Below are 13,602 nucleotides of genomic sequence, written 5' to 3'. Positions count from 1 at the left end.
CCAGGGTTCTACTGTGTGCAGAGAAGCCAGTGATAAGGAAAAGGTAGGCTTCAGTGGTTACATACCTGAGAAGTACTATGCAATGTTTGCAGGAGATCACTCCTCCTGACTCCAAAGTCACTGCTGCAACTTTGCAGATGGGGTACATGCATATTATTGTACTTTAACAAGGGCAATCCCTGATAGCTGATATTCTAATCTCTCACTAGGATTGTAGACAGTTTGACCTCCATGCCTCCCACAGGGGCTAGCGCAGTCAGCACTTTGGATACACAGAACAAGATCAGCTGTTAAAGTGACAGTCAAACATGCAGATCACATCTAGAGAGCAGCTCCTGTTACAGAGCGCACATTGGTTGTACTCCAACCCTACTGTCTAAGAATAATTCAACAAAGGATAATGCACCACAATTCAATGTTAAATCTGTAGCACAGTGTTTAGTGTTACAAAGTTAGAGTACTTAGGTTTGTGCAGATAAGCAGTTCAGCTGTACTGCAGCTATGTCAAGGACTAAATGTCTTGGATCAGTCCCACAAGCTCACAGTAGAATGAACTCTCAAAGTAACAACATAAATGATATATACTGCAGTTCATGACAAAATCAGGCTTAGATCTACAACACCTGTATGCACCTTTTTTATATAACACCTTTTACATCCAATTGACAAATGTAGATCTCTGCTTGATTTTGTCACTGATTATTTTTTTTCCTTGTCTATTGAAGGACACAGGAAATAGTCAGGTTACCCTGCCACCTAATTACTTAGGTTAAGTTCATGTTGTTGAACAAATAGAGTGAAACTATAACACAAAATATAACACTGTAAATATACACAAATTTTTAAATCATTTGACATAAGTCCATCAACTGAAAAATGAAAATTGTGGTTATTTATCCACCAAAATCACCACATGAACAACATAACAATAATTGATTAAAGTGCACTCATATCACCACATGCTCCAGAGGAAAACCTCCCCCAATTCAGTAGCACTCACCAGATATCGTGGCCCATCCAAACCTGATAAGCAATAGCGCTTGTGGTGAGTGTCCGCGTAGTGCAGATCATCAGTCAACAAGCCCTTTATCAATTCGAGACTGATATGATGGCGGGTCATCGCCCAAACTATTACACTGTGAAATAAATGAATGCATGTCAAAATACCACCCCATTCCCCACAGCTATCTCCTCCTGTGCCACCATCCCCTCCCTCCTAGACTGTAAGCTCAAAAGAGCAGGGCCCTCTATTCCCTCATGTTTTGCATTGTATTGTTATTCTGTCACATGTTCTGTCCCCATTTGTAATGTACAGCACTGAGCGAACTATTGGCGCTTTATAAATACTGTATAATGATAATATCCACAATAACCGTTAAGGGTATCTGTATATCGCATAAAGCGAGCGTCTCACCCAATCCTGCTCGCGAGTGATAGGTCACTTCCAGCGGGGAATGTAAGGTGGATGCCTCATTACAGAATACGTTGTGTGGTGGTGATTTCAGTGGATCAATAAGGACTTTGCACTTCATCACAATTTTTTATTTTTCAGTTGATGGACTTATGTCAAATGATGTAAATATTTGTGTATATTTACAGTGTTATATTTTGTGTTATATTTTCACTCTGCTAGTGTATTTATGTATATAAATTTATTTTTTGATGCTTTTAATCATCATTGTTTCATGAAGTGATTATTGCATTATTCACTATTAGGGTAGCTGCATGCTTACACATTCTATGCATTCATTTATTGACTTAGGTGAGTGATTTATTATGCATTTTTTCTGGCGTTCGATATTTTTACTTTTTTTTTTTTTTTAATATACATTTTCAGATCTCATTTGCGCAGTGAATATACAGTTTATAAATAGAAAAAAATGATTGAAGAAATAAAACCCCATGTATAGAAACCTTTAGCTATTGTTGATCCAGAGGAAGGCACAAAAAAAACCCCTATAAAGCATGGTCTTAGTTTACTTCGGTAGGGACAAATAATCTTTCCAATCCACCAAGGTAGTCGGATGTTTCAGCTGGTGATATAACTGTCCCCTCCTCTCGAAAGCTCACGAAAGAGCTATCCTGGCTTAGTTCACGACCTAAACATGAACCATTGGCTCTCTTTTACTCTTGCACAGCGCTCAGCTCTGTAGTAATCCCTACTCTCTGAATGCAGTCTTTTACCTAGTTTCTTATCCATTTACACACTGGATTTTCAAAGCATATAGACTTTAAATTTCATGTTAGCCATGTCTGGGAAACTGTCAAAAGCTTTTGCAAAGTCTAAGTATGTTATATTCACAGCCATGCCTTTGTCTAAGTTTTGGCTTACTTTCTCATTATAACAAAGCAAATTTGTTTGATAACTTTTGTGACTATCTTGTATCTTCCAGATGAGATGCTAAATTAACGCAACTGTAGTTACTAATGAAGAATTTGATCCCTTTCTTCAAGATAAATATAGGGACCACATTAGCCTTGCGCCAGAGTATTGAGTCATCAAAATTGTCTAAAAATTAGAAATCATGGTTTCAAAAAAGACCTCAGCTCGTGTGTGTAAGCCAACTGGTCCTGATGCTTTAGTCGCCTTTTATCTTTTCCAGATGTTTCAGGACCATATGCATTTCAGGCCGTTGGTTCTTTTGGGGCTATCTCAACACTATCGCCATTGTAGATTTGAGCTCCCCCATTTTCCTTTATATACACAGAGCTGAAAAAGTTATTTGATACATTTGCCTCCTCTTTGTCCCTAGTCACCAACTAATTTGAGTTATCTTGTTTAGAGCCTACATCTTGCATCAGACCATTTTACTTAAAGTGTACCCCTGGTTAAAATGTAGTCATACAGTGGGGATCGAAAGTTTGGGCACCCCAGCTAAAAATTTGTATTAATGTGCATAAAGAAGCCAAGGAAAGATAGAAAAATCTCCAAAAGGCATCAAATTACAGATTCGACATTCTTATAATATGTCAACAAAAGTTAGATTTTATTACCATCATTTACATTTTCAAAATAACAGAAAACACAAAAATGGCATCTGCAAAAGTTTGGGCGCCCTGCAGAGTTAATATCTTGTACTGCCCCCTTTTGGCAAGTATCACAGCTTGTAAATGCTTTTTGTAGCCAGCCAAGAGTCTTTCAATTCTTGTTTGAGGTATCTTTGCCCATTCTTCCTTACAAAAGTCTTCCAGTTCTTTGAGATTTCTGGGCTGTCTGTCACGCACTGCTCTTTTAAGGTCTATCCATAGATTTTCAATTATGTAGAGGTCAGGAGATTGTGAAGGCCATGGCAAAACCTTCAGTTTACGCTTCTTGATGTAATCCCCCGTGGATTTCGAGATGTGTTTAGGATCATTATCCATTTGTAGAAGCCATCCTCTCTTTAACTTCAGCTTTTTCACAGATGGCATCAAGTTACCATCCAAAATTTGCTGAAATTTTATTGAAACCATTTTTCCTTCTACTCGTGAGATGTTCCCTGTGCCACTGGCTGCAACACAACCCCAAAGCATGATTGATCCAACCCCATGCTTAACAGTTGGACAGAGGTTCTTTTCATTAAATTCTGTGCCCCTTCTTCTCCAAACGTACCTTTGCTCATTCCGGCCAAAAAGTTCAATTTTAACCTCATCGGTCCACAGAACTTGTTTCCAAAATGCATCAGGCTTGTCTATATGTTCATTTGCAAAGTTCACACGATGATTTTTGTGGTGAGGACGTAGAAGAGGTTTTCTTCTCATGACTCTTCCATGAAGACCATATTTGTACAAGTATCTCTTTATAGTAGAATAGTGTACCACAACTCCAGTGTCTGCCAGATCTTTCTGGAGGGATCGTGCAGTCAAACGTGGGTTTTGAATTGTTTTTCTCACAATCCTGCGAGCTGTTCTGTCTGATATTTTTCTTGGTCTTCCAGATCTTGCTTTAACTTCCACTGTTCCTGATGACTGCCATTTCTTAATTACATTCCGAACAGAGGATATTGACATCTGAAAACGCTTTGCTATCTTCTTATAGCCTTCTCCAGCTTTGTGAGCGTCAACTATTTTCAGTTTCAGTTTTCTAGACAACTGCTTAGAAGAACCCATGGTGCTGATTGTTGGGGCATGGTCAGATGAGTCTGGGCATTTAAAACCTTTGAGATTGACATCACCTGGTCTTCCCAGACGATGATTGAGAACAATCCATGACACTGGCAGGTCTCAGTTTGGCAAGGGGGGCAGTGCATGCTATAAATTCTGCAGGGTGCCCAAACTTTTGCAGACGCCATTTTTTTGTTTTCTGTTATGTTGAAAGTGTAAATGATGGAAATAAAATCTAACTTTTGTTGACATATTATAAGAATGTCTAATCTGTAATTTGATGCCTTTTGGAGATTTTTCCATCTTTCCTTGGCTTCTTTATGCACATTAATACAAATTTTTAGCTGGGGTGCCCAAACTTTCGATCCCCACTGTACATTCATTTTTTCACTGTATTTCAGTTATTTCTAGTCTACTCCTATTAATCTGAATTATCATGAAATTGTTTTTATCTCCTTGAATTCTGAGACACATAATCACTATGTCCTGTGCGTATACACTGCTGTGTCACAGAATTCAGAGTCTGCCTTCTGTACTACTGAGCTGCTGAAAGGAAGCGTTTCAGGAAGCGGAATGAGTATAGGAATTACTGCTTGCTAGCAGCAAGGTGTCATGGGATATTTAGAAATTAAAAGAAAACTGCAGAGGTGAAATGGCAAACCATGCAGGGAACCCAGGAATTTGTGGAAAGGGATTGGCAGACAGTACCCAGAACATAAAAGGAGACATTTCAAGTAATCTTATATTGGATTGTCAAAATTAACTGTATGCTGTGACCACTTATAACCTTTAAAGAATTTTGGGGGGTTTGTCTTATTCTTTTACAACCTATTGTTCATTTTGAATTTTTGCAGCCTTGATTTCTTTCTTGCATATTTTGTTACATTCTTTGTAAATTTCAAATGATAGTGTTCCTTCATTTGTTTTTTCATGGCTTTTTAACTTTAGACACAAGCCACACGAATGTTTTTTATTTCATTTTTTTTTTTTCCTAAGAAACTCTCAGAGACCCAAACTGAGTACAGTTCCACACAGTGAAAATTTTGAAGGAAATGCTGGTGCTTTGTGCACTAGAACGATGCAATCAGTCGGATTTTGTGTGTCGGTATAATCAGCTTATTCTTTTCCTGTATAAAGAACAGTTGGGGAGAGCTAGGGGCTACATCTTGTAAGGTTGAAAGGGTGCGTCTTTGGGGGTGAAAGATTCTAGACCTTACTTTTCAAATGCAGTGGTGTCTTGAAATACCCTGTCACCCAGAGGTATGGAGCAGAGAAAATTACATAGATGGAGTGCACACACCAATCTTTCAAGGAAAAGCCAAATTGAATTTTAAGTCATTGATATGAGTGGAAATCCTCTCCCCTAGTGAAGTGAAGAGTTAGTAACACACGAGTGGGTTAAATAAAAACAAAATTGGCATCTGAGTGTCCCGGGATTAAAATGGGGAAGCCCAGGATTGGTGTGAGTGGGACTGGAATCAAAAAGATCTTTAGTTGTTTGGAAGATCTTAAGAACCACTGCTCAAGTAGGCGCAATCAAAGGATGAGATTTGAGTTCTGGTGGAAGCTGGTCAGGGTTTCACTGACGTCATTGTAGGAAAACAGGTGTGAATTTCTGTTCAATGTATACCCATAGTTTTTTAGAACATGAGGAGCATCAATCTAGGATTTTTGCCAGGTGCAAAACGTAATAGTATCTGAGTGGGTCTGGAAAAATACCGTCACTAAGTTTAGATAGAGGATGTGGAATTTGATTCTTGCTCTACTTTTAGCCCACAAAAAAATGTAAGGAAGTTGTACACAGGTCTCTGAGAAGGTTTGGTGGTAAGGATATTGGCAGTGTTTGAAAGGGTAATGTCAACCTGGGTAGGTCATTCATTTTAAGGATAGTATAACTCCTGAATTACGTTACTTTGCCCTGTTGCCAGTTGGTAAGATCACTTTTGATGTGTTGCCTAAGGGTCTTAAAATTGTGTAAGTTCAGAGTCTGTTGAGGTCAGAGGATATGTTGGTGCCTAAGTATCTTATGTGTGAGGGGGACCACTTAAAAATAGAAATTTTATCTTCAAGTCTTTAAAGGATAAGTTCACCTTTTGGAACATGTTACATGTTCCGCCCACAGTTACGGTGGATCATTTAACATGTTTCAGTTCCTGCCACCTCCCCCCCTGATTTCCCCCCCATGAAAGTGAGGTGGGGGACCTTCTTCCAGCGCCCGCTGTAACAATTCAAAAACCGCATGGCCATATGGGGCTTCCCCCACATGGCTACATAATTTATTCACAGTTTCCTCTTGAGTTAATTAACTACAAGTAGCATTAGCCACCGTGGCAGACAGCTTGTAGTTCTGAATGAGCTGTGAGAGGGCTGATGAGTGCCCTTGTAGTTCATTTACAAGCCCTGTAGCTTTCAAAATGACAGCCCATATGGAGGTATGGGTTGAAAGCTGCAGTGCTTGCCTGCAGAAGCCTGACATTGCACCTCTGACTCACTGATCATGGGTGAAATGCATGTAGGGCAGTTTATTCATTTCAATGGGCTGCCCTACTTGCAGAAACAAAGGGAAAGCAGACCCTGACCTATTTTTCTTTTTTTTAAATCATGCTGCACCAAAAAAGTGATTTTATATCACTTATTTTGGTTACTGTGTGTGGATGTCCCATTGGCTTTGAATTATATATCGATCTCTATCCCTTGATGAGTGTTAGAGAAAATACAATTTTTGTACTTGTTCGTAAAATTCTTTTTTGAGTTTGAGTACACAAATGTCCCCCTCTTGTTGCTATTGGGCATTGTTTGGGTTCTTGCTACTAACTGAAACGCTGGCAGTTGCGGGGTTAGACCACTAAATGCAGCCATCCCATTGGCTGCTGTTACCTTGTGACTAGTGTCTTACTCATGCAGATAGAACTATAAGCCACTGATTTTGATTGATCTCTGAGTCAATGGCTGGGCCCCTCAGTAATCTCTAAGAAGAATTTATGGGGAGTACAAAAATTTGACTGTTTCTTTGTATTTATTACACTTTTTTTTTTTTTTTTTTTTTAAATCAATAACTAATTACTAGTTAATTGATCTCCAGAATGGCACTTGTATATAACACATACACAACTTATATTTTACGCAATTATGCTGAAATTTTTCTGACCTTTGCTTAATCCACAGGCCAAGGATCTGCCCACATTTAAAGATAATGATTTCTTAAACGAAGGACAAAAATTGCATGTAGGCGAAGAGAACAAGAAGATATTCCTTGAAAAGCTAAAAAGAGATGTGGAGGTGAGAGATGACACTTATTATTGAAAAAGTGTAACTTTGGAATGTGGTAATGACCAACAGCAACATGCATGTTAGCTCAAAATACCTATGTCAATCAGTACAGCCATTGTTACTACAGTTTAGAAGGATCAAAACACCGTATTGCCATTAAATACCTTGCTATACCTCCATTTTATTAGCAGTAGATTTAAAAACCTTTCACCCCTTTTTCTGTCAGAGTACATTTTTAAATTGTGACCTGTTATTTATCCAGTGGGGTTTATAAATGCCACTGAATAAAGAGCTTGGTGAGGCTGCTTCACTAATTGCAGAGTACTGAGCCTTCGTTGGGCGGCTTGGTACACAGAGACATTGTGTCAAGCATATACAGTCATGGCCAAAGATATTGGCACCCCTGCATTTCTGACAGATAATGCACCACTTCGCCCAGAAAATTATTGCCATTACAAATGTTTAGGCATTATCCTGTTGGTTTCTTTTGTTTGTATTGGTGTGACACAAAAAGTGGAGAAACAAAAAGCCAAATCTGACACATTCCACGTAAAATCCCAAAAATGGACTGGACAAAATTATTGGCACCCTGAATTTAATATTTGGTAGGACACCCCTTGAAAAAAATAATTTAAATCAATCGTTTCCTGTAACTATCAGCCATGTAACCATGAGTTTCTTACACCGCTCGACTGGAATTTTGGATCACTCTTTTTTTTCGCCAACTGCTCCAGGCCTCTCAGATTGGAAGGGTTCCTTTTTGCCAAATGCTGTTTTGAGATCTCTCTACAAGTGCACTATGGGATTGAGATCTGGACTCATTGCTGGCCAGTTCAGTACTCTCCAGCTCTTTTGTCTGAAACCATTTCTGGGTGCTTTTTGATGTGTGCTTTAGAGGTCATGGGTCTTACAGGAGGACAATGACCCAGACAAACACCCAACATTTTGACACTGGGTCCTACATTGCACCCCAAAATTCTTTTGGTAGTCTTCAGATTTCATAATGCTATGTACACGGTCAAGACATCCAGTGCCTGAAGCAGCAAAGCAACCCCAAAACATCAGTGAACCCTCCACCATGTTTGACTGTATTCTTTTCTTTAACCACTTCCCGTCCGGCCCATGTATATACAGGTGAAACTCGAAAAATTTGAATATTGTGCAAAAGTTCATTTATTTCAGTAATGCAACTTAAAAGGTGAAACTAATACGTATATGAGAGACTCATTACATGCAAAGCAAGATAGTTCAAACCGTGATTTGTCATAATTGTGATGATTATGGCTTACAGCTCATGAAAACCCCAAATCCACAATCTCAGAAAATTAGAATATTACATGCATTGAATAAAACAAGGATTGTATATAGAACAATATCGGACCTCTGAAACGTATAAGCGTGCATATGTACTCAGTACTTGGTTTGGGCCCCTTTTGCAGCAATTACTGCCTCAATGCGGCATGGCATGGAAGCTATCAGCCTGTGGCACTGCTGAGGTGTTATGGAAGACCAGGATGCTTCAATAGCGGCCTTCAGGTCTTCTGCATTGTTCGGTCTCGTGTCTCTCATCTTTCTCTTGACAATGCCCCATAGATTCTCTATGGGGTTCAGGTCAGGAGCGTTTGCTGGCCAATCAAGCACAGTAATCCCACGGTCGCTGAACCAGGTTTTTGTGCTTTTGGCAGTGTGGGCAGGTGCCAAGTCCTGCTGGAAAATGAAGTCAGCATCCCCATAAATCTCGTCTGCGGAAGGAAGCATGAAGTGCTCCAAAATCTCCTGGTAGACGGCTGCATTGACCCTGGACTTAATGAAGCACAGTGGACCAACACCAGCAGATGATATGGCTCCCCAAATCAACACAGACTGTGGAAACTTCACACTGAACTTCAAGCATCTTTCAGTGTGTGCCTCTCCATTCTTCCTCCATACTCTGGGTCCTTGCTTTCCAAATGAGATGCAAAAGTTGCTCTCATCAGAAAAGAGGACTTTGGACCACTGAGCAACAGACCAGGTCTGTTTTTCTTTAGCCCAGGTAAGACGCTTCTGATGTTTGTTGTTCAAGAGCGGCTTGACAAGAGGAATACGACATTTGAAGCCCATGTCCAGGATCCGTCTGTGTGTGGTGCCTCTTGATGCACTGACTCCAGCCTCAGTCTACTCCTTGTGAAAGTCCCCAACACTTTTGAATGGCCTTTTCCTGACAATCCTCTCCAGGCTGCGGTTATCCCTGCTGCTTGTGCGCCTTTTTTCTTCCACACTTTTCCCTTCCACATAACTTTCTATCAATGTGCTTTGATGCAGCACTTTGGGAACATCCAACTTCTTTTGCAATTACCTTTTGAGGCTTTCCCTCCTTATGGAGGGTGTCAATGATGGTTTTCTGCACAACTGTCAGGTCAGCAGTCTTTCCCATGATTGTGATTCCTACTGAACCAGACTGAGAGACCATTTAAAGTCTCAGGAACCCTTTGCAGGTGTTTTGGCTTAATTAGCTGATTAGATTGGGACACTTTGAGCCGAGAATATTGCACCTTTTCACAATATTCTAATTTTCTGAGATTGTGGATTTGGGGTTTTCATGAGCTGTAAGCCATAATCATCACAATTATGACAAATCACGGCTTGAACTATCTTGCTTTGCATGTAATGAGTCTATCTCATATATTAGTTTTACCTTTTAAGTTGCATTACTGAAATAAATGAACTTTTGCACGATATTCAAATTTTTCGAGTTTCAGCTGTAAACGTCCAGACGGGAGCATTGCAGGAGCGGGTGGCCATTTATAAACGTCTTCCCTGCTTCCCTGCCTCTGCACACAGCGGAACACCGATCGCTGTATGAGACCTCTGTGTGAGGTCCCGATCATGTGATCACTGATTGACCAATCAGTGAGCGCATGAATAGTAAAGAAGCAAGATGTCACTTCTGACATCATTGCTTACTACTAGTGAAATCTGTGATCACAGAGGTCACATGGTACAAGGCTATTAACAACAGCATTGTACCATGTGACAAGCTGTGACCAATCACAGCTCACACAGTAATTCTGATTGGCTGCAAGAATGCAGCCAGAGAGAAGGAGAAATGATTGCTTTTACAGCCTTTATGTGTGTAAAAGCAATCGGTGTAATAAAAAAAAAAAAAAATCATCACACACAAGTAGTATAGTGTCTGTACTGCTAGAGTGACAGTATGTTTAAAAAAAAACAAAAAAAAAAAAAAACAAATATAAAAATGTAAATTTTTTTAAAAATTATAATTTTTGGTTATAAGCTAATTTGGGTTATTTTTTTAGTTTTTTATTAAAAAGATGGCTGAATACATTCTGGCCAAGATTTATGAAGAAAGATTGATTACACTGTTCAACAGGTAAAAAGTTTTGGGCATAAAATTAGCTAATCTTACATAATTTTGGGGTGCTGAAAACGAAAATGTCCCTAAAAAATGTTGATTGGCTCTAGTTTCCATGATATATTCACCCATCTAATGACGTAAGCCATTCAAAATTATGATGCAACTTCAGCTGCATATTGCGCAATTGATACTGGTGACCAATAGAAAATTGCATGTATACTGAGATGATGCAATATTAGCCTTTAATTGCATCACTTCACTGCATAAAAGCTGCAGTATCTGTAGCTGATTGTAGTTCGACAGCGTCTTTACATTTCGTTTTATGCTTATATAGGCTACTCAGTAATGCCTCGAACTTGTGTGAATAAAGCAGATAATTTCTGCTATATCTGCGGTGAAATAATTTTTATCTCGCAAAAAAGGAGGATAACAGGAATGATTAAGAAAGCCTACAACTTGTATTTTGGCTGCAAGATAGGAGACCAGGACAAGAGCTGGGCACCACATATATGCTGCAATTCTTGTGGGACGGCACTGGAGCAATGGTTAAATGGAAAAAAGGCATCTATGCCTTTCGCTGTGCCAATGATTTGGAGAGAGCCAACAGATCATGTTAGTAATTGTTACTTTTGTATGGTGCCTCCAATTGTAAAAGGGCTAAATAAGAAGAAAAAGTTATCTGTGCACTATCCAAATATTCCATCGGCAATACGTCCAGTTCCTCATGGAGAGGGGCTACCAATTCCTAAAGCACCAGAATCCTTCGTGGTTGAGTCAAGTGAGGAAGAATCTGAAGCGTGTAGTCACGTGCAGTTGTAAGAGATAGCCCTTTCCTCGAATACAAGAGAAAAGCCAAGAGAAGCAAAACCGACACAAACTGAAGACAAAACTAGTGAGAATCCTAAGTATTAAAATGATTCAACTTGGCTTATGGCTATAATTTTTCTTGGTAATCCTATGCAATATATTATGCCATTTAGGCTTTGTTATGTAGTCAATATCACTTGCTTTATATTTGTGGAAAGACATCTATCTATATAATTATTGTGCATTATGTAGTCATTACGCCTATAGTAGAAAACGTTCCGTTTACAGAAAAACTAGAGCCAATTGACAAATTTCATTGTTATATTTGAACTCAGAATGTGAAATTCATTAAGAAATGGATCCTTTTGTTTCCAAAACTGGCAGAAAATAAAAATATGTTGAACAGTGTTATTTGCAAAATTTTATAAGAAAAACACTTTTTTTATTTCAAAATGTTTGGAATTTTTCATTTATATAGTAAAAAAATAAAAATCCCAGTGGTGAATAAATACCACCAAAATAAAGTTTTAGTTGTCTCAAAAAAATGTGAAAGAAATGTATTGGGTACAGTGTTGCATGGCCGCACAATTGTCATTCAAAGTGTGATAGCGCTGAAAGCTAAAAATTGGCCTGGACAGGAAGGGGTTGAAAGTGTCAGGACTTGCAGTGCTTAAAGGCCTCATTGCTTTTTCTGAAAACAGTAGAGAAAGTGTTTTGTTTTTTGTTTTTTTATTGAAAAATTGCAACACCCATCAATTTATTTTCTAGGGCCTCTGCTTTAAAAAAAAAAAAATACAATGTTTGAGGGTTCTAAGAAATTTTCTAGCAAAAAAATACTAATTGTTACATGTAAACAAAAGGTGCCAGAAAAGGCTGGGTCTTCAAGTGGTTATATTAACCGCTTCCCAGTGTGTGTGTGTGTGTGTGTGTGTGTGTGTGTGTGTGTGTATTTCCGGGCAGGGGGTGCGCGGCCATGGCTGTCAATCACCGGGTCCCGGCCGGTGATTACTCGCCAGCACGCCGTGATTGCCGAGCATCTCCGATGTAAACCATACCGTTCTCCTCTTTTTCAGCTCATGCACACTGCTTTATGTTTGCCCCTTATGTTAACCCATTCCTGCCCAGTGCCCTTAGTACAGTGTCAGTGCTTTTTATTTTTTTTTTTTACACTGTTCACTGTATTTGTGTCACACGAAGTCAGTTCCCCCCAGTGTCCAGAATGCCTGCCGCAGTCCTGCTATAAGTCGCTGATAGCCGCCATTACTAGTGTAAAAAAAAAAAATTTTTTACTGTACATTTTTAATAGCAAACAGTAAAGTGTTTTTTTTTTTTTTTTTTTTTTTTTTTTTTAACAGCGCAAAAAAATAAAAACCACACTGGCGATCAATAACCACCAAAAGAGAACTCAAATCATGGGGGGAAAAAAGGACATAAATTTCATTTGGGTGCAGCGTTGCATGACTGCAATTGTCAGTTAACCACTTGACAACCGGGCTATAGCCGAATGACGGCTACAGTGCGGTTGTCCAGTTCTGGGAGGGCATCATATGACGTCCTCCCAGAACACACCCTCAGCAGCGCGCTCCAAGCGATCTCTGTGATCGCTGTGTCCTATGAACACAGCTGATCACATGATGTGGTAAAAGGCCAATCACCGCCTGATAAGCTGTGTCCAGTGGCAATACAGTTGCCAGTTGTCGGCTGCACTTTCCTCACGCTTGTCAGAAAACAGATCTGCACTGACGAGTGCTCTGATGATCAGTGCCACCTATCTGTGTCAAGCAGTGCCACCAGTCAGTGCCCAGCAGTGCCGCCAGTCAGTTCCGCTTATCAGTGCAGCCTCATCAATGCACATCAGTGAAGGAGAAAAATTACCTGTTAGAAACATTTTGTTTCTATTATAAAATTTTGCAATTTTGTTTTGTTTTTTATAGCGCAAAAAATAAAACACTCAGTGGTGATTAAATACCACCAAAAGAAAGTTCTACTTTGTGTGAAAAAAATTATAAAAATTTCTTATGGGTACAGTGTAGCATGACCACACAATAGTTATTCAAAGTGCGACAGTGCTGAAAGCTGAAAATTGG

At 39.3% G+C, this 13,602-nt stretch overlaps 1 protein-coding gene across 2 annotated transcripts in view; it reads left to right on the top strand.

The window, feature by feature from the left end:
* Positions 1-13,602, top strand: part of PIP4K2B (phosphatidylinositol-5-phosphate 4-kinase type 2 beta) — a 196,799-nt gene that overhangs the window by 58,451 nt on the left and 124,746 nt on the right. For both annotated transcript variants that reach the window (XR_016313649.1, XM_089683945.1), the window contains exons 6-7: positions 5-43; positions 7,249-7,362. Coding sequence is in view for 1 of the 2 variants with exons in the window: in XM_089683945.1 (XP_089540071.1) it covers positions 5-43; positions 7,249-7,362 (153 nt within the window). In the remaining variant the exon portion in view is untranslated. The remainder of the gene's footprint in view (positions 1-4; positions 44-7,248; positions 7,363-13,602) is intronic.

This window comes from Staurois parvus, unplaced genomic scaffold (genome assembly GCF_062004578.1).
Source record: "Staurois parvus isolate SC_StPar_1 unplaced genomic scaffold, SC_StPar_1.0 ptg000328l, whole genome shotgun sequence".
Lineage (NCBI taxonomy): Eukaryota > Metazoa > Chordata > Amphibia > Anura > Ranidae > Staurois > Staurois parvus.
This window is presented reverse-complemented; position numbering and strand designations above follow the sequence as displayed.